The sequence below is a fragment of the Neofelis nebulosa genome, chromosome 3 (assembly GCF_028018385.1).
Source record: "Neofelis nebulosa isolate mNeoNeb1 chromosome 3, mNeoNeb1.pri, whole genome shotgun sequence".
NCBI lineage: Eukaryota > Metazoa > Chordata > Mammalia > Carnivora > Felidae > Neofelis > Neofelis nebulosa.
Window position 1 is genome coordinate 172,350,591 of NC_080784.1, and position 21,079 is coordinate 172,371,669.

General features: G+C 42.0%; 1 protein-coding gene across 13 annotated transcripts in view; it reads right to left on the reverse strand.

The window, feature by feature from the left end:
* LIMCH1 (LIM and calponin homology domains 1) overlaps positions 1-21,079 on the reverse strand; it is a 330,554-nt gene that overhangs the window by 90,129 nt on the left and 219,346 nt on the right. For 8 of the 13 annotated variants that reach the window (XM_058722742.1, XM_058722745.1, XM_058722746.1 and 5 more), the window contains exons 4-7: positions 18,167-18,273; positions 12,523-12,553; positions 9,693-9,803; positions 2,545-2,740 (exon numbers count right to left, since the gene is read on the reverse strand). In XM_058722742.1, the coding sequence (XP_058578725.1) occupies positions 2,545-2,740; positions 9,693-9,803; positions 12,523-12,553; positions 18,167-18,273 (445 nt within the window). Of the gene's footprint in view, positions 1-2,544; positions 2,741-3,115; positions 3,324-9,692; positions 9,804-12,522; positions 12,554-18,166; positions 18,274-21,079 lie in introns of those variants that run through there. The other 5 variants (XM_058722755.1, XM_058722754.1, XM_058722753.1 and 2 more) reach the window with 2 other exon arrangements.

Sequence of the window (21,079 nt, forward strand, 5' to 3'; positions counted from 1 at the left end):
CGTCTCTGTGCTGACAGCTCAGAGCCCGGAGCCTGCTTCAGATTCTGTGTCTCCCTCTCTCTCTGCCCCTCCCCTGTCACACTCTGTCTCTCTCTCTCTCAAAAATAAATAAACATAAAAAAAACCCATAAAATCTAATAAAGACAACACCTATTTGAATAAAATTATACTACATTTTCTAAGGCAGATAAAAATGTTTTTTTTTTTAATTTGTTTTTTAAAAACCTCACTAGGTCTTGATCAGTTTACAAGAACATAAGCCTGAAGGCGTCGGGCTATTTGGTGAAATCTGTATATTAGGTGCTCTTTTATGGATGGTGTTTTGTGAAGATCAATTTCATATTTTTCTTTACATGGAAAAAATATTTATAAAAAGACCCTAGCTTAGGGGCATCTGGGTGGCTCAATCAGTTGAACACCGACTTCGGCTCAGGTCATGATCTCACTGCTTGTGGGTTCAGGCCCATGTCGGGCTCTGTGCTGACAGCTTAGAGCCTGGAGCCTGTTTCCAATTTTGTGTCTCCCTCTCTCTCTGCCCCTCTCCTGTCCACGCTCTCTTTCTGTCAAAAATAAATAAATGTTAAAAAAAATTAAAAAAAAAAAGACCTTAGCTTATCAATCTTAATTGTTGCAAGCTAAATTGTGCCCAAGCACATATTAGTGCAATATTAGTAATTAGCATCTCAAATCTCTTCAAGATGTGGCTCGTTATAAACTCTGAACCCTCAAAGCTGGTGACAGAATAAAGGATCTGTGTTGCCACTTCCAGAACACCAAGATGAATAAAATAATAATTTTTTTAAAAAACAATCAAAATAATATGAGATAGTTTGGTTTCGATAGGTTTTGTGAAAGTAAATCCCCACCTTTTGGTGGGGCTGAAACCTCAATTCAGTCCTGCCCTTGGTGCTGTAACTTCTAATACTGTGGGTGTGGTACTTAAGATGTTGTATACAATTTTAGAAATGTTTCCCAAGCAGCTCACAATGCACCATGGGATTCTTTTGGAGTCAAAGACTATGTGGCCCCTTGGTCCATCTATTTGTTGGAAAGCTTAAGTACTACACAAAAACATTAGTTCAGTCATTCTAGAATTTAAAAAATTTATTAGGTAAACAGAAGTGTGCGCAAATTCAGTTTAAGAGTGTAAGTTTTGGACTCACGCTTCTTAAGGCAAACATTGTTACACCACTTAATAACACTGACATTTGTCACTTAACAACGCAAGGGCAATTACTTAACCTCTCTAAGGTTCATCTGTAAAATACAAATAAGAAATGTCTCTCAGGCTTGTGGGAGGGCTAAGTGAGAAACTATGTTTCTCATAATCTGCACTAAGGACTAAATGAGATACTAGCTGTCTAGCAGTTAACTCAGGACCTAGGCACATTAAACACTCAAGTACTTTAGATAGAATGTTATAGCTGAAAGGGGTCATTTAGCCATAAAAGAGAATTTTTATCTCAGAGAGAAGCCTTAAGTCTCTAGAAACATTAGCAACAATCAAGCACCACATTAAAAAACTCAGAAACAAATTAAAAATTCCCCACCAGCCTTAGCGTCTTTCTGCAAGTTTATACATGCAGAAGTAAGCCATCTTCCCTTCCTAAAAGTACAAAGGTGCAAGATAAAGAACGTAAACAGCTTCTGGAAAATAGGCATTAAATTCACATCAGGTTGCACGACCACACATTTCTCCAACGAGAAATGATCATTCCTTGCAGGTGATATAAAATCCATGGGATTTAAATCAAACCCAGACTCAGAGCAAGCAGGCAGTCTGGGTTGTGTACATTAAGGGCCACCCGCGTGGTTCCAGTCAACGGTCAGGTATCACAGGCATGGAACAGATTGCCAAAACCCCGCCAATTAAAGTTTCCTGAGCTTCAGAACTTTCCTATGTGTGTATAGTGCATTTCCAGTTTGCTGGAAGTTGATTCATTTTCACGTATACAATGTGGTGCGCAAACATTTCCCTGCCTCATACCCAGAGCACATAAACCTTCGGCACACTTTATGAGCTAATGTCCTGCACAGCGTCTTGATTCACGGAGACCAAGGGGAGGAATGATGTAACGTATTTTCCGCTAGAAGATATGCTCACTGAGGCAACGTTCAGACTGCTGGCAAAGCCAACCCAAATTCTAAGGACCACGAAAACCGACACGAAAACACGTTTTCTTCTCCCTGTTTAGAGTTACCAGGTTCCAGCAAGGTGGATACGGAGCCTGCCTCCCCTCCACCGGGGACAAGGCGGCTCTTGTTAATGTTTAGTTTAAAGATGGGCAGCGTGGGGCGCCTGGGTGGCTCAGTCGGTTAAGTGTCCGACTTCGGCTCAGGTCACGATCTCGCAGTCCGCGGGTTCAAGCCCCGCGTCAGGCTCTGGGCTGATGGCTCAGAGCCTGGAGCCTGCTTCCGATTCTGTGTCTCCCTCTCTCTCTGACACTCCCCCATTAATGCTGTGTCTCTCTCTGTCTCAAAAATAAATAAAAACGTTAAAAAAAAAAATTTAAAGATGGGCAGCGTATGAAGGCTGCGACCTACCATCGCTGCTTCCCCTGAGGACTACATCTGGTGAAGGTGTCTGCCGTGAACGGGAGCCAAAGGAATCTAGGCTGTCGAAGGAATCATCTCTGCCGTGGCGAGGGGGGGAGAGGGAGTCACTGCGCTCAGAATCCCAGCAGTCTATGTAGCCACTGTCTCGGATACTACGTTTAGGACTCTCAATGTCATCCGTCTCCTGTCCAAAAATAAAACGAAAGGATTATAGACACTTCGGCAACAGAGGGAGAGCCTACAACGCCAGGAAAATCTGTCTCCAGTGATCTTCCAAAGATCCCTCATGTAGTGTCAGCGTGGAAAAACCATGGCACGGATTATCATCTACAAGCCAACATTTCGTTCCGGGACCTTCCCTGCTGCCACTGTCCCGATCAGAAAATCGTGCGCCTTTCAAAATATAAATAAATAAAAACAAAAATCCAAGTAGCTCCTACCCCACCACGTTTAAAAAAAAACAAAAAATCAAAGGAATTAAGAGTAAAAGATCATTACGTTCGGATTCACAAGGATACAGTGACAGACAAAAGCAAAAATAAAAAACAGAAACCTTAACCTTGACCCGTCTTTCGGAATCCATAACCGCATGCCCGGTCTGGGACCGAGCCCCCGGCGTAGCCACGCAACTGCTCCTGTTTACGCTATCTGGCAAATGCACACGGCATTTGTTTTTTGCAGCAGAATCAGTTCCGTAAAGTCCTGGAGCAGCATGCTTCCATCTCCTGCTACCTTGAAGGGAAATTCCTGCTCTGAAAAGGAGCTGTCTTTCTGAGGCAGAAAGTTTAAAAAAAAAAAAAAAAAAAAAAAAGCAATGAAAAATATGCAAAATGCTTTTCCTGATGCCTCAGAAGAATCCAGGCATGCTTTCGCTCTCGGCCAGCTCCTGGCGCTGGGGGAGCAGAAAGCACTTGTGGCTGACCCACATGTTCAGAGCAGTGAGAACAATGGCCGTCTTTGACAGCCTGTGATTATAAATTCTTTCCAGCGCAAGCAGCACATACTAAAACACTGAAACCCCAGCAGAAGAAAGGTCAGTCAAAGCCATCCTCACCCTTGTATTATAATAAAAGCCTTGTTCCCGCCACTGTCTTCGCATTAATTACAATAGTCCAGGCTGACGAAAACAAAAATAACTCCGGTCACTCAAAGATAAACCTCAATTTAATCTCCTCCAGACTGTCGCTTAAAATGAGGGCTGTGGATGATGCTGGCAGAGGGGCATGTTCTCATCTGCAAGGACTGGAATGTCACACTGTGGATGTCCTGGGATGATCAGGAAGGTCCCTTCCACATTCCCAGCAGAAAGGAAAAATAAACAAATATTCTCTCCATGTTAGCAATTTTGGAAGCTGTCTGAGCTGACTAATATGCCCACTGGAGCCAATGCCTTTGTAGGAAGTGCCTTTGCCAGCTGCTTTTGTCAGTTCTATCCAGCCCCTCTGACACACTCCCCCGCGGGAGGCGTGCTGAGGGGACAGGGAGGCTGTAATTCACAAGGCACACACGGGTTTTGCCTGGAGGGAAGGGAGGAGTGGGAGAGAGGAGGGCAGGACCAACAGGAGCACTCTGCAGTCTCCACACCTAGGACCTGATTACTGCCCCCCAAGAATAGGTTGTCCGGTGGCCTGGGTGAGGGTGGCCCATTTGACCCTCCAGAGGAAGGCAGAAATTCCAGTTATGGAAATTAAGGTAGTTTATTTGTAGGTCAAAAGTTAACGGGGACTTGAACAAAAGCCAGGCCCGACTAGCTGCAAAAGAAAGAAGTCATAACTAATTGAAAAGCATAGATCTAAACTGGATATGGTTTTGTATTTAATTTCTTGGGAAATGCAAATAATAATCTTGGGTTATTTGTTCACTGAGATTTGGGCCAAATGTCTGAAAAAATGAAGGTCGCTTTTACTGAATCCTTACTGTGTCTAGGGCCATGCGTGATGCTTTTTTGTACATGTATTTAATCCTCACAACCCTACAGTGATGTGGTTAGTCTCGTCCTCATTTTATAGAAGAGAAAAATAAGAACCAGAAAGGTTACATAACTTAACTGAGGTCACATAGTAAGCAGCAAAACTGTGATTCCAACGCAGGATTCCGTCTCCAAATCCCAAGTAGTAAAACCTGACAACGTCCCATCAACTTGGGTGTTATTATAGTTGCCATTACCAGCATCATCTCTTCAACCACTGGACCTTCACTAGGTTCTTACTCTGTGAACGATGCTAACCTGGATGATGCTCTTTTGCTAAATGCCATTTATGCCTAAATCACCAAACTATAACCACTGCAAAACAGAGGTAGGTAGGGGCATGGTCTTGGAATCTCGACTGCCTGGGTTTAAATCCCGGGTCTACCTCTCGTCATTTGTGTGACCTTAAGCAAGTTATCTCACCTTGCCTGGTCTCAGTTTTCTCATCTATTAAATGGAGCTAGTAATAACATCTATTTCACAGGATTGCTGGGCAATCGAAAAATGCCTGACGCCTAAGTGCTCAAAGAGTGTTAGCTATGGTTATAATTACTACCATGCATTCATTTGGGCATGTGCATGTCAACATGCAAATCATACAGAACTTATGAATGTAGTTAAGGACACAATCTGTACATGCACTGATACTCTTCTTCTCCATTTATACCCCATAACTAGATGCCTTGGATGCAATTTTCATCAGGGAGGGCACGCACTTGGAGCTAGGCCACTGGTCACATCTAGAAAGGACACAGTTTTACGAGCTGCTTGGCATAGCATTACAAACTGGATTTTCAAGGAAATAATAATAATCAGAAATGCTCCCCCAAAGGCCCAAATGTCTTCTTCCCCCTACCCTACAAACCACAAGAGAACAGAAAGAAAGAGAAAGTCAACATGTCTCTTGGAGCTTCAGCTGCTTTCTCACAGCTTGTTATGGGAAAGAAAAACAGAGAAGCCATTCTGTTCATGACTGCATAGAAAGCCAAGAATGAAATCGCGGCTCAAGCAAGAGCTGGAAGCTAAAAGGCTTGGCCAGTTTGTAAAGTGAAAAACAAGCCACCCGTGGTCATCCTTGGCCAACCTGGTCCCTTGGAACCTCAGGGTGAAGCAAGAAGCTGGTTCTTCTGCCAGAAATAAAGATGTGGACATTAGCTGGGTGAACAATTTTATTGGAGTCCATCAAGTCATGCGAAGTTAAGCTTCTGGGGGAGAGCAAAAGCTATCAGCTAACACAAAGGCTAGCGCAGTCTAAGTTCCTTTTTTTGTGGGGTCTAGTTATGTCATCGATGGTTTTTGTCCAGGAGCCCAGCAGCATTTTGTCTTCTACAGAGAGCACTTTAGGGATGGGAGAGAAGACTCAAATCTGTCCAGTGCACTAATTGCTAGTTGTTCTAGTAAACGTGAGCTAATGAATGCGGTGTGAACTACCAACATCTCTGGTATTTTTGGATTGTTTCACTCATCTGTCCTCTTCTTATCCCCCTTTGTCAGAGATAATGAGAACCAGCTAAGGTTGCCGGGTGACTTACAGTATCCGAGAAACTCCAGATGCCGCTGTGTTACTACTCAACATTTTCTTCTTCTCTGTGATTTATAACGTGGCTAACTCCCATACCGGAGTGTTTCGGGGTTCTACTTTTCCAACCTGATGACCCATCTGCACCCACCACACTCTGGTCGGGGAAGCTATTTACGCCTCAGATATTGACGGAGCATCTTCCATGGGCCAGATACAGTCCTAATGCTGGGGACACAACGTTCTGCAAAGCTAATAAATATCCTGTCCTCGCAGGCCTTATGGTCTACTGGAAGAGACCAAAGATAAACAGATAAATGAATACAAAGTTGGGCGGTAGCATCGTGAAAAAATAAGGCAGGGTAAGGGAAGAGAAGTGGATGTTGGCAGAGGTCCGTTCCTGCCTATCACATTCCCTGCTCTTCATCTCTTGCTCTACTTGACACCCCTCACCTCCTGAAGCAGTGGTTCTTAGGTCAGTCACGGCACCCGTTGGCCTGGTCACAGAGCCTGGTTCAGGAATAGGACCCACACTGGGCCAGGGTAAAGCCCTAGCAATTGTGCAGCCGGGCCGAGGAGGAAGAATTCCCTTGCTTTCTGGACAAGGAGCTAGAAGTAGGTAACCCTGTGGACGCTGTTGGCCATGTTCCCCGATGTGAGGAAATCTCAAGGAGAGAGAGAGAGCCGTAGAGAGGAAGAACCTGGAATGTTTGCCTTCCAGCTCCCGTCCCCACGATTCTAAGGCCACCTTAGTCCCCGTGGTTCTTCCTTCAATCTCAACGTTCTTGCAATATTTCTCCTTTGCTCCACTTCAGAGTCCCCTCTTTTGGGAAACCCCCCTCTGACATATCCAGGCTCACTGACAGGCCACCGTCACTATGCTTTCAGAGATCTTTTCTCAGTATATAGCAACAGCAATCTACTATGAATACCCACTATGTGCCAGAAGCTTACGCTAAGGGCTCTACATGTGTCACTTTACAAGTTGATAATTTTTATACACATTTCTCACCCTAGGAAAATGAATATAAAAAATTTCTGGCTAGTCTCCTTTGTGAAAGAAAACATTTTAATTCCAAATTTATTTCAGCCTGCATCCGTGCAGAAGTGTTCCTGGCTGTCCCTTCAATATCTGTTCTCCGTTTCTTCTCCATTGAAAATATCCACAGTTTTTAGCTGCGGTACAGTCTACCTCTCTCAAGTCTTTCTTTGCAGTGAGGCATGGATGTGTGACTGAGTTTAGGTCAATGGGATATGAGCAGAGGTGCGTGTATGACTTCGCAGAAGTGTGTTTAAAGGGAAAGCATAGGCCCTTCTTCCCCTCATCCCTCCTTTCTCTGGACCCCAATGTGGATAAGATGGCTACAGCTTGTACAGTCATGTTGGACCAGAAGGTGAGAACCCAAGGGTTGAGGATGTTGGAGTAAAAACAAGGACCCTGGGTGCCCGACCTGATGATCACCTGCCCACTACTCACATTCAGACCTCTTTTATGTGACTTTGAAATAAAATTCTAGCTTATTTAAGCCGCTGTTAGGGTTTTCTGCATTTCTCAGATAAGCCCAGTTTTAATAGATAAAATGAAATAAAATATATTCCAGAGAAACAGATATCTCCAGCACCTCCAGGTGTGAAGTTCAGGTCAATTACTCTCTACCTAGAGGTATGGGAATACCACAGCAGGCCATTTTAATTAAGTCATGCCTTGTCCAGGGATACCAAGTATTCCCTCATGTCCTGTGATATTGTCTACATTCATTAAAAAAAGGGAACAGGTGGAGGCGCCTGGTGGCTCGGCTGATTAAGTGTCCAGCTCTTAATTTAGGCTCAGGTCATGATCTCATTGTTCGTGGGATTGAGCCCCATGTTGGGATCTGAGCTGACAGTGTGGAGCTCGCTTGGGATTCTCTTTCTCCCTCATCTCAACCCCTCCCCCATGCATGCATGTGCACGTACTCTCTCTCTCGCTCTCAAAATAAGTAAAAAACATTTTTTTTTAAAAAAAAGGGAACAGCTATTAACAACAACAGGTCATTTCAAGGCAGCTGACATAGAGAATGGTCTCAATAGAAAGGGAAGCTAGGAGAGTTGAAGATTATAATTTTTTTTAATGTTTATTTATTTTTGAGAGAGAGAGAGAGACAGAGCATGAATGGGGGTGGGGGGCAGAGAGAGAGACACAGAATCCGGAGCAGGCTCAGGCTCTGAGCTTCGGCACAGAGCCTGACATGGGGGTCGAGTCCACGAACTGTGAGATCATGACCTGAACTGAAGTCGGATGCTTAACCAACTGAGCCACCCAGGCGCCCCAAGAGAGTTGAAGATTATAGAGGAGCTGAGCTAGTAAGAAATGTCCATAACAAAAATAAATCAGATTCCAAGAGTATCCAGCAAAGAGAGGAACTGTGAGGCAGGGCTTTTAAACAGTTGTAAAAAGACGACGCGGGGCGCCTGGGTGGCTCAGTCAGTTGAGCATCTGACTCTTGATTTTGGCTCAGGCCATGATCCCAGAGTTGTGGGATCGAGCCCCACATCAGGCTCCATGCTGAGTATGGAGCTTGCTTCAGATTCTCTCTCTCTTCCTCTCTCTTTCTCTCCTTCTGCCCCACTCCCCCACTTGTGCTCTCTCTCTAAAAATCTAAAAGAAAGATGACCCATCTACCAGTAAGATTCTTTCTCTCTCTCCCTCTGCCCCTTTGCCACTTGCTCACTCTCTGTCTTGGTGGGGACAGGAGGGGGGGCAAGTTTGTCAAAGTGCGAATGTCTCTCAGGGGGTCTCATTAGTGCAGTTAGTTTGCATGTTTGAGAAATGAGGAAGGGCAAGGCCTTAACTATTTGTGCTACAATACGGACCTTATCCAAAACCCATGGATGACACAAGTGAGCCTCAAGTGAGCCTCACCACGTCACTAGGCTGGTTGGGTGGGGCTGCTCACAGGTAATACTATATCCTAGAACTTTGGATGAGTTCACATACATCGCTGAACCTTAAAAGGAACATACAGGCAGGCACACATAAATCATCCCACTGTTTCTTTGACAAATTCCTACATTAGATCAGTCTTTCCCATAATCAAATAAATAAATAAAGCTTTGAATATTGTAAAAAATGTTTTCCAAGTTTCCAGGTCATCCGAATACAATGGCCATAAAATGCACATCTCAGGAGAGAATGTTTCTAATTTGTCAGAGCCCAGTGGATGCCCACCCAGCAAGAACTTGGCAGACTTACCTCTCACCCACACCAACGCCCTGACGGGTAAGCAAAATGACCTTTAGGACAAATGCAGAGCAAGTCTTCATTTTCGTATAATACTGTATTGTTTAACTCAGGCGTTACTCCCCCAAGAAAACAAGCACTGAGCTCTCTGGCATGCAAAGCCACATACTCGCAGACTGAATTTGCTCTTTGGGAATTAAAGTTGGGGAGAGCTCATACCTTCCATTCTCTGAAGGCTACAAAAAGTTCAAGTAGGCATGGGATACACAAGGCAGAGAACTCATTGGTAAGACAACCGGTCCTTCCCTTGAGTGCAAGACATCACTGTGCAATTTCACCACACCAAACCATCATCTTAAAAAGGAGCAAATGTGTTGATTTCCCTTCTCATCTTAACCTCTTGGGATAAAGAAGAAAAGTCAAGTTACCTTTCTCATCTGAGCCAGCAAGCCTTCGAACTCCTTCAGGTTCAGTGTGGTTCCGCTATAGGATGCAGAGCTGTTTGCTGCTTTTCCCAGCCAGTAAATGGTAACTAATACCTGTGAAACAAAACCATGCCCAAGGGCAAGAGAATTTTCCCTCGAGAATTACTTTTTAAGCTAAGGAATCAGTAATGCTCTACTAACAGGAAAGCAGGAAGGAGAGAATGTGCAACACCAATTCATAAAAACCACCATCCATGAGGTATCCATTAAATGTAAAATCATTTTATTTTTTTTATTTTTTTTTTTTATTTTTTAAAAAATTTTTTTTTTTCAACGTTTTTTATTTATTTTTGGGACAGAGAGAGACAGAGCATGAATGGGGGAGGGGCAGAGAGAGAGGGAGACACAGAATCGGAAGCAGGCTCCAGGCTCTGAGCCATCGGCCCAGAGCCTGACGCGGGGCTCGAACTCACGGACTGCGAGATCGTGACCTGGCTGAAGTCGGACGCTTAACCGACTGCGCCACCCAGGCGCCCCAAATGTAAAATCATTTTAATAAGAACCCAACGCTCTATCAGTCAACACAAACATGATTCGGTAGTTAAAATAAAGCTCCAGTTTTAGGAAAAGGTTGGTTGTAACAAAATGATCTCTCAGATGGCAAGAAGGAGAAACAAATCCTCCAGAATTATTTTTATGTAATAAAGGTTTCAAAATTAGGAAGTACAAGTTTTCTATAACTCCGGAGCCTTTACCCAGGTGAGCAGGAAACGGGATGTCAATCCCTTTTGAGAGAAGGTGTTTTTAGAGGCTCACGATTTCTATTTGTGGGCAGAGAGGTTCTGCTAAGATCAACTGCAAAACCTCAGAGGAGTGAGCCAGGTTAGTTAGTGGTTCGCAACACAAGAGCAACACAACCCATCTAACTGAAATCAGAAGAAAGCAATCCAATAGAGAGTACGATTTTCAGATATCCAGCTTTGGGGTATAGTTAGATTCCTATTAATCTGAGACGGGAATTTGTAGCCTGGACAAGATTACTGCCAGTTAAATAAGCTTGCGTGCTTACAAATGTCCAAGAAGTTTCAAGAGTCTGAAGCTGCAGTCCCAAGTTAATTTTTTTCTGTTTTTCCAACGAAACTGTCCACAAAAGCAAATGCTCTTTCCATCAATTTTTCCAGAAAACCCAGAAGGCTGAAGAGGAGCTCCTTAAAACTGAATTATTGGGATCTGAAGCTTACGGAAAAGCTATTATTTTATTTTCACATGTGGTCTTATTGCTTCAGTCAGGCTGGGAAGTACTTACGGTACCTCCTCCCTCCACTTGCTAGACCAGGAAATGCTTTGGACAATGTGATATGTGTACATGGTTCCAGATGGCAACAGGCCCAAAATATGGTTGTGGGTATTGATGCTACGATGTGATTCGGTTTTCCACCTCTGTGGGAAAATTGCACTTCAGGAATCCTTCAAAACTTCCAGAAAGTCTTGTTAAACTGATTGCTTACGAATAAATTTCCAGAGAACAGACAATTCCAAATGTCAGGACATTAACTAGGACCATAAACTAACTAATGTGGGCTAAGAATATGAGGCTATTTTGAAAGGTGTAACAGGAGAAAGATAGAACGGTGTTGTGTTTTAGATTATGGGTTTTCCGATTTGTTTAAATGCATGAGAACAAATGGCCTATAGCCCTAGTTTTACAGGAGGAAAAAGAAGACAAGAATGAAAATGTCAACCAAATATAATATCACCCTGGAAATTAAAAAAAAAAAAAAAAAAAAAGGAGGGGTCATAGCCACTTTTAAATTTTATATACACAAGGTCATTTCTTAGATTCCTAATTTAAAGTTAAATTTTTTTTTTCAACATTTTTTATTTATTTTTGGGACAGAGAGAGACAGAGCATGAACGGGGGAGGGGCAAAGAGAGAGGGAGACACAGAATCGGAAACAGGCTCCAGGCTCCGAGCCATCGGCCCAGAGCCTGACGCGGGGCTCGAACTCACGGACCGCGAGATCATGACCTGGCTGAAGTCGGACGCTTAACCGACTGCGCCACCCAGGCGCCCCCCTAATTTAAAGTTAAAATAAACAAGCACTGGGAAACCTGGGTGGTTCAGTCGGTTTAGTGTCTGACTCTTGATTTCTGCTCAGGTCATGATCCCAGGGTTGTAGGATTGAGCTCTGTTTTGGGTTCTGTGCTGAGTGTGGAGCCTGCTTGAGATTCTCTCTCTCTCTCTTTCTCTTTCTCTTTCTCTTTCTCTTTCTCTCTCTCTCTCCCTTTACCCCTTCTAACCCTCTCCCATTAAAAAAAAAAAAAGCACTAATGTACTTGCTCTTTGAAAATAAGATCCAACTCCAAAAAGTTGATTTGGGGAAGTATTAATAAAAACCGAAAAGATTAATTAAAAAACAATAGAAAAAGTACAGGCCCATGACAGTCAACACTATTTACATCATGCTGATCTTTTCCCTAAAAAAAGTGTGTTCAGCTGCTTTATTTAATAATCCCATCTGTGCCTACAAACAGAAAGGAACTGAGATTAATGCTGAGACAGATCATCTTGTATTTAAGAAACAATTAGAGTGCAAGCTTTCATTTATTTACTTCTGGAATGAGTTCTTATTAATTACAGAAAACTCCCCCATCTATAATTTTTGTTTCTATCACAGTGATTGATTATTCTATCAGAGACACCTATCCTTGTTTTCTAAGGACTCTTCCTAGCAAGGCGTACAGAAGGCAATGAACTTATGAGCTAAATTTTACACCTGAACCATAAAAATTAGAAGGAAAGATGTTTTGAAAGTGAAGTGAAAACACTTACATTTTTCAGCTTCCTACTGTAATCAAGGCTCCTAATTAAGGAAAAGGAAAAGAAAATACAGTCAGAATAGCAGTTGCTTCCCTGTGATCTTCCCTTAAACACCTCTAAGATGTACTTGAAGCAGACACATATCATGAAATCAGCAGACTATATCATTTTTTCTAAGGTCTATGATGAGTGATTTCAGGTACTAAATAAAATCATTTAGGAAGCAAGATGCAAAAGGACGAGACGAAATCAGCCTTCCAAAGTGCACCATGAAAAGATGAATGCCTTTTAACATCTGGAAAATGAAGGATTCCATCTAAAAACTAGGACCGTTTATATTTGTATTCTCAAAGCTCAGCTGTTAAGGTAAAATTTGTGCCTTGATTATAGACCACTGTGAAATCAAAATCTTACTACCCTTCCAAAATCTTTGTACAAGTAGTACTAAAAGTCTAAAGGGTCTAGAACCTTACTTAATTAAACAGACCTGAAAATATATGCAGAAGAGGCAATGTTACCCAAATATTTGTTCTTGTCTGCTACAGATAGAAATTAGTGTTGGGAATTAGCCATAAGCAGGAAAATATGTGTGTTATGTTCGAATATACACACGTGCATTCTAAAAAATACATAAGTACTTATTCTCGAACTATAAACAAAAAAAGCTAGTTGTTGATACTTTCAAAATATTAATATAGTGGAATATAAAAATTTCTACAAAATTATTCCGAAGTTTCTTTAACATGTCAACAAATAAATGCTAGGAAAAACGAAGGACTGCATTTCTTTTTCCCACAGTAACTTCAGTTGGGGTGCAGAGCAGGGGAAGGGCGAATATAATTGTATTGTATACACCAGTCAAAAATTCGTTCAAGCATTTAGACACCAATTACTTCATTGCTGCTTATTCTGACCCAAAGAACATATTAATAAATAGGTGTACAATTTTAAGTCAGTGGATATTTCAGGGAATAGAAAACAAGATAGTATATGCTAAGGAGATAAACCCATCAACAAGGACTTGGATTGAAGGAAACGTTGGTCTCATTCGGATTTAAGAGAAAATTTCCCCTTTTTAGTAGAAAAAAAATATGGCATTACCTGCTTAGATGTTTGCTGGGATTTTTTAACTTACAAAAACAAAACAAAATGATGAAAACAAAAAAAAAATCTATGCAAGATTTGAAATTGTAATGAAAGATAAGTTAAGAATGGGGAGCATAAAATGTATTCTGTATTGATAATGAAACTTCATTGACTATCATTGTGACCCAGTTCTAAAAAATCCTGCTTGGCCCATAGTAGGAGCTCACAAAATATTTGCTGAATGATTTCTACCTAACAACCAATTGTGTGAAAATGCTTCCAAAATTTTCAGAGACATGCTCAGGAGCAAGCCATAGCCTTTCCTCATTTTTATGCAATTGCTTCAATTCCCTGGAATAAACTTGCGGCATGCCTTTCTGGATTAGGCTTTCGTTCCCCATCAAGGTTGTCTGGCATCCATTACAGGTAGAGTTCACTAAATTACACATGCAGTAATCATTTGCAGCTTGTCCCTCTTTTTTTTCTTTCTTTCTTTTTTCTTTTTAGTCTACTCAAGTTACCTCTCAAAAAAAAAAAAAAGAAAAGAAAAGAAAAGAAAAGAAGAGTAAGAAAAATTACCTCCAATAAAAGCTAAACTAAAGAGCATTAAAAAAAAACACGTCATGGGAATCTACCCCTCCAAACCAAGAGCGCACTGTATACACTGTATGTTAGCCAACTTGACAATAAATTATATTTAAAAAAACAAAAAAAAAACATTTCAGGAAAGTATCCACATTTGCTCTGTGGGATCTGCCCCTGTACTGTATGGCTTACGCTATTAATTAGCGGCGTCAAGGGGTGTTTTCCATCTCTACTAATGTTCTGCTCAACCCTCAGAGGGTAAAGCAGAAAGATGCAGCACTTGTATTTTAATCTACCATAGCGATAAGAATCTACATATGTTACAAATGTTCCCTGTCTGGTGCCAGATGAAACCAGCATCATTTACAGAAAAGCTGTGAAGCAGATAGCTCATTCTATGCCCCACCCTTCATTAAAACTAGAAATGAGTCTCTAAGTACTGTAAATGAATTTATGGTATAATTTTAATACAAAGTTCCTTATGTTCTTCTAGAAACTCATACAGTGAAGGAAACACTTTTCTCCGTAATGATTCTAGGTTCAGCATCCTGCCAGGCTTGTGGGCTGCCCACCTACCACACTCATTCTTGCTCATTACCCTTCGACCACACCAGATACTTTGCTTATCCTTTTTTTTAAATTTTTTTTTTCAACGTTTTTTATTTATTTTTGGGACAGAGAGAGACAGAGCATGAACGGGGGAGGGGCAGAGAGAGAGGGAGACACAGAATCGGAAACAGGCTCCAGGCTCCGAGCCATCAGCCCAGAGCCTGACGCGGGGCTCGAACTCACGGACCGCGAGATCGTGACCTGGCTGAAGTCGGACGCTTAACCGACTGCGCCACCCAGGCGCCCCTGCTTATCCTTTTTAAAGAGCAAGTCTGTTGCTCCTCTCCAGGCTTTCTACTTGAACTTCCTCTGCCTTGAATGCTCTGTAGGTCTTCACATGGCTGGTTCTTGCTTCCCATTCATGTCTCAGCCCACAGCCTTCAGCTGAAATGCTACTTCTTTAGAGGGGCTATGTTTGACCACCTCTGGACTGGTCACTATCTTTTTTTTCCAGTTTTACTGAGATTGACATATGGCACTGTATAAGTTTAAAAAACACAACATGATGATTTGATACATGTATATGTTGTGATGGTCACTATCTTTCACATCATCTTTTACATCCTTCTCAGCACTTATCACTCACTCCCTGTGATTATCTTTTTGATTTACTTGTGTATTTCTTATCTCCTGACACTGTGTGTAAATTACCTGTGAACAGGAAGTGTTGGCTATCTTGTTCATTCCAGTTGTCTAATGACTGGAAAGTATCTGACACATAGTAGCCGCTCAGTAAATAGTTACTGAATGAATGAACGAAAAATGATAAAGTTACGGAAGGTGATAGGAAAGCCTTGCCTAAAGAAAATACTAATTCTCAAGTGAAGGAAGAACCAAAAAGGGAAGAAAATGAAGAAAAAGAATACAAAAGGGGAGAGAGATGGAAAGACAAGATAAGAGAGGGGAAGCACAGGGAAGAAAAGGAGATGGAGAAAAGAAGCAGCTGGAAAGATAAAGGAAAATGACAGAAGGGAAAAAAAAGACAGGAGAAGGGGAAGATGATACAGTGAGAAGGGACTGACTGTATGTCATTCATTAGTCTAAGTGACTTTTCCTCTTTAGGTTGTTTTCTGTGTCTTTTTCCTCACAGGTTGGTTGGACCATCTGTGGTCCAGGATAAGGATAAGCCAGACTCCTGGCTTCCTGATGCCCAGGTTTTCGTAGATAGGCAGTAGAGGTGATATAAATTCTGAATCTCTAAAATCAAACTATCTCAAAATTCTCCTGGTTTAGTGACACATTGATTTAGAATAGCTTCAAAAAAAAAATGCAGTTGCCAACACCGTCAAAGCAAACTTTCCTTTACCCTCCAAGCGATGTGCATATCACTAATTGTTATGATGTCGTATAGTTACTACTGCTTCTGGCCACTTGCCACCTAGGTCAAACTACGCATGTCAGATGAGGCAGAAACCATCTCCTAAAATGAATAATTTATAGAGGCTGGATTAATATATGGAGCATGTGATGTCTAAAATGAGGTTTATGGTGGTTTCCATAATCAAATACCATAATTGGTATTCTGTTTGTGCCCTTAAGTAATTTTTTTCCATGAGAAATAGTAAAGAAAGGTACATTGACAAGAGTGAAATGATTTTATATAAGCAATTCCCAGTCACGAATCATAAAATCCAATGTGAACTAACTTGATTTCATTCAGTAGCTTCCTTCCCCCCCCCCCCCCCCCCAATCAATACTGGCAACGAGTATACAATTAAGAGCCCTGAGTTTTGGCTTCTCTCCCTTTTCTGTTCCTCCATGACAAAATGGCCCAAAAGTAATCAAAAGAAGTGTATGCAATCCACAGACCCTATCCATGTAATTAAGCTTATTATTAGGGCATATTCATGCCAAATGTTGTTTGACCAAAGTGGGAAATGTTTTGTATGTAATGTGTAGAGTGTGAAGGACTTCTAAGCTACAGGAAAGTTATCTCTACCATCTCATGACGATCTTTCTTCTCATTACCCTGGTCACCCGCTATTCCTTTCCAGAGAAGCACACTGCCTTTTCTTTTATTGAACCATTCTTTCCCAAAAATTCTTTGGCCACAAACATGGCTCAGTGAGTAGACACAGTCAACAGCAGTCAAATAGCCAATAATCCATCTTCAAAGAACCTGATCACTGACATATGAGAAAACAGTTACAAATGTAAATGAGGAAGCGATTTCTCCAGAATCTATTGCCCTCTTTGCATAACAAACAGTGCTCGGATCTGTTTACCAAGTTTGTAGTCTTCCAAGAGCCTATTCAAATGCCCAACTAGAGCCAATAAAGGCTTTTTGTCTAACACAGATTCTGTGCATATTTCTCTCTTGCTTCTCCCTCCAGTAAGTCTCACCTAACATTTTTCTCATTCTTTTTAACATTCTAACTCTCCATGTGTGATTTTTGCTTTAAAAAAATTACATTTGATCAGAATGAAAGCCGTACACAGGGGGAAGGCCAATATGTCTTGTTTGGAAAGCTTAATTTTTACCTTCACGTTTTTATTTTATGAGACATGTGCAATACTCTGCTTCTTAGACCTTACAACATCATTACAAAGTTACAAGTCAAACCATAAATAGGTTTTCCTTAAACATAAATCTTTTTTTTTTTTAATTTTCAAGTTAGTTAACATACAGTGTAGTCTTGGCTTCAGGAGTAGAACCCACTGATTCATCTCTTACATATGGCACCCAGTGCTCATCCCGAAATGTGCCCTCCTTAATGCCTGTCACCTATATAATCCAGTCCCCCAAGCTCCCCCTCTACCAACCCTCAGTTTGTTCTTGTATTTAAGAGTCTCTTATGGTTTGCCTCCCTCTCTGTTTTTATCTTATTTTTCTTTCCCTTCTCCTATGTTCATCTGTTAAGTTTTTCAAATTCCACATATGACTAAAATCATATGATAGGTGACTTATTTCGCTTAGCATAATACCCTCCAGTTCTATCCACATTGCTGTAAATGGCAAGATTTCAGTCATTTTCATCATCAAGTAGTATTCCATTGTGTGTGTGTGTGTGTATATACACACCACATCTTCTTAATTCGTTTATCAATTGATGGACATTTGGGCTCTTTCCATACTTTGGCTATTGCCAATAGTGCTGCTATAAACATGGGGGTGCATGTGCCCCTTTGAATCAGCATTTCTGTATCCTTTAGATAAGTTCCTAGTAGTGCAATTGCTGGCTCGTAGGGCAGTTCTATTTTTAATTTTTTGAGGCACCTCCACACTGTTTTCCAGAGTGGCTTCATCAGTTTGCATTCCCACCAACAGCGCAATAGAGATCCCTTTTCTCCATATCCTCACCAACATCTGTTGTTTCCTGAGTTGTTAATTAGCCATTCTGACCAGTCCCTTAAACATAAATCTTGTGTTACTTACTTGACTGTTACTCTGTTGGATGTATCCTGTAGGTCACTAGGATCAAAAAGTTGAGATTCTCTAAGGCCGAGCTCTTTACAGCCTCTCAAGAATAAGATGATATTGTCCTGGAGGGAAGAAAAGAAATCCAAGTGTATATTATTTTATATTATTTTTATGATCCAGCCCTTCCACTTTAATAGTCCAAATTACCAAAGGGATGTCAGTCATTAAGACAGCAAGAGTCAGACCTAAATTATGGCTTGTTGGAAAATAAAATCATACTTGGTTAGGATATGCCAAGGTAAACAGACACTTTCAAATTTCTAAACCCACAGCCATGCCAAATTCATTTTTTTTCCTTTACCTTAATACATCTGTGTACAACTGCAAGTAAAATATCATTGAAAAGCAGAATATAGCATCTTTTAGGGCACCTGGTGGCTCTGTCAGTTAAGAGTCCGACTTCATTTCAGGTCGGGATCTCACAGTTCATGGGTTTGAGCCCCATGTTGGGCTCTGAGCTGACAGCTTGGATCCTGGAGCCTGTTTCAGATTCTGTGTCTCCCTCTCTCTTTGTCCCTCCCCTGCTTGTGTGCTCTCTCTCTCTCAAAAATAAATAAAACATTAACAAAAATAAATGGGAAAACAGTCTAGACTTAATTGGGAAGAGAAAAAAGAGGGGCATTGAAAGCTTTCGAAAATAATGCAAAAGACCCTTTCCAGAGTGAACATTTTCTCTTTGAACTGGCAGAGTAAGAGGCACCATTGACCATTGAGGATCCTGCCCTTCATCTGTTGAGAGTCAAGAATAAACAGATGGCTTCTGAAAGGGACTACAACTGTGGGTCACCCTTCTGGAACTGCAGGGCATTAGCAGCAGGTTTGTTGGTTACAAGGTCCTCACTGTCCTCTTCCTAGAAGACTTCTGCTAGAGAGACCTACAGGAGAGGAATAATAAAGGGGCCCGACCAGTGTGAATCCATCTGAAGACTCTAAGAAAGTTACTACAAAAATCTGAAACGATGGTGGTTACGGAATTATATCCACGCAAGTGCTGTTCAACAAAGTAAACCAAAGAGCATTGTGTTTCCCAATTACCCAGTCTGTAGGCCAGATTCTAAGATGACCCCCAAGAATGCTGCCCCCTGGTGTACACATCCTGTAACAATCGCCTCCCCTGGAGTGCTAGGGCCCCGTGAATGTGATGGATATCACTCTGTGATTACCTTACTAACCAGCTGGCTCTGAGTTAATTGAAAGGAAGATTATCTGATTGGGCCTGACATAATCAGGGGAGGATTTCAAGAAAGTGAACAGAATTCCTGGTGGCCATGAGTTCTGTAGCTGCAAGGAGATGAATTCTGTCAACAAGCACATAAGCTTGGAGGAGCCTTGGTAGCAGAGATAGGACCTCGGCCCCAACCAACACCTTGATTTCAGCCCCACGAGACTCTTAGCAAAGGACTCAATCATGCTATGTCCATACTTTTGATCTACAGAAACTAAGAGAATAAATGGGTATTGATTTAAGACTCTAAGTTTATAGTGATTTTTTATGCAGGCAACCAAACAATTAATATACCCAGGCTCAAAACAACAAGAGCAATAGCAATAAATTGCTAACCTTTGTATAGCTTATATTGAAAGCGTTCTCCCAAGAGCTATATACTAACTCATTTAACCCCTGTACAACCTTAGTAGGTATTTTACCTTAGTAGGTATTTTGTAGGCGCTGATAGCAGGTATTATTGTCATCCTCATTTATAGATGAGCAATCTGAGGCACAGAACAATTAAGCACTTTGCCCAAGTTCACACAGCCAGCAAAGGATGTGGCATATAAGGTGGACACGAGCATCAAATCTGAGGCCGGCACCAAAGGAAGATGATGCTGTGGAATTAGGGGCTGATCACAGAGGGCCTTGAAGGCCATAGAAAGCAGACCACAGAAATCACAGAGGGGCTGTAATCTGAGAAATGGTGCTCAGATCTGCAGCAGAAGTAGACTGTTGGGGGTAGGCCTAGGGGGAAGTAGAGAGTGTGAAGGAAGGACTTCAGAGCGGTAAGACAGGAGGCAGGGAGACCAATGAGAAGATACTACAGTCTCACTTCGCTTCCATGGAGGTGACCCCTCCCGGAATGTTTTGTGTCTTTCCCGTGTCCTGGGTTTTCGTCAGCAGTCACGATGAGCCATCAACGCGCAAGACCTGCATCATTCACACACCTCTTACAGAGTGACAAAAGCTGGTCATAGTCCAAAGCTAGCCACACCCCTGATAGTCTCTCCTTCAGTTACTTTGCATGTTTTAAAAAGATCAAATTTCTCCTTGAAGTTTTCCTCCTCTCCCTCCCATCTCTAGAGTTTTATTAGACGCGCGTGCCAGTCGTTTCCAGGGCATGCAACTACCTTTTTGGTTGGTCTGTGAGCTCTGAGGACTTCTCACCCAGAGGAAAACAAAGGATGGGTCCTGGTATCCTCTAGGAATCATTTGGGACCACAATAAAAGGACCAAGCTTTGACCACCACGGAGTCCCACAAGAGGCACACGACTGTGGCACTTCTGGTCCTTAAGAAAGGCAAGGAGGTGCTCTTCCCTTAGGCAACCCCAGATGTGCCCTTGAACGCCATGCTATATTCATCACACAGACTGCGTTGCCAGCTGGGCTGACTGATGGGGCTGGCAGATTTCAATGACTGCCGGCCTCCTCTCAGCTCCTTGCTGCAACCTAATGAGACTGGAGGGGAGCCAGACCCCGGTCAGGAGAAAAGCCCCAAGAAAAAGCTCCGCAGCCAAGAGCTCACAGGGGCAGCAGCCAGAGTGGGTAAAAAGGACTGTGCCTTTAATTACATAAAATGCATTCTGCAAATTCCCATCTGCCTTGCTCTTCACACTGAGATTTTTCCACATGTACAATTCCAAGAAAAACTCCC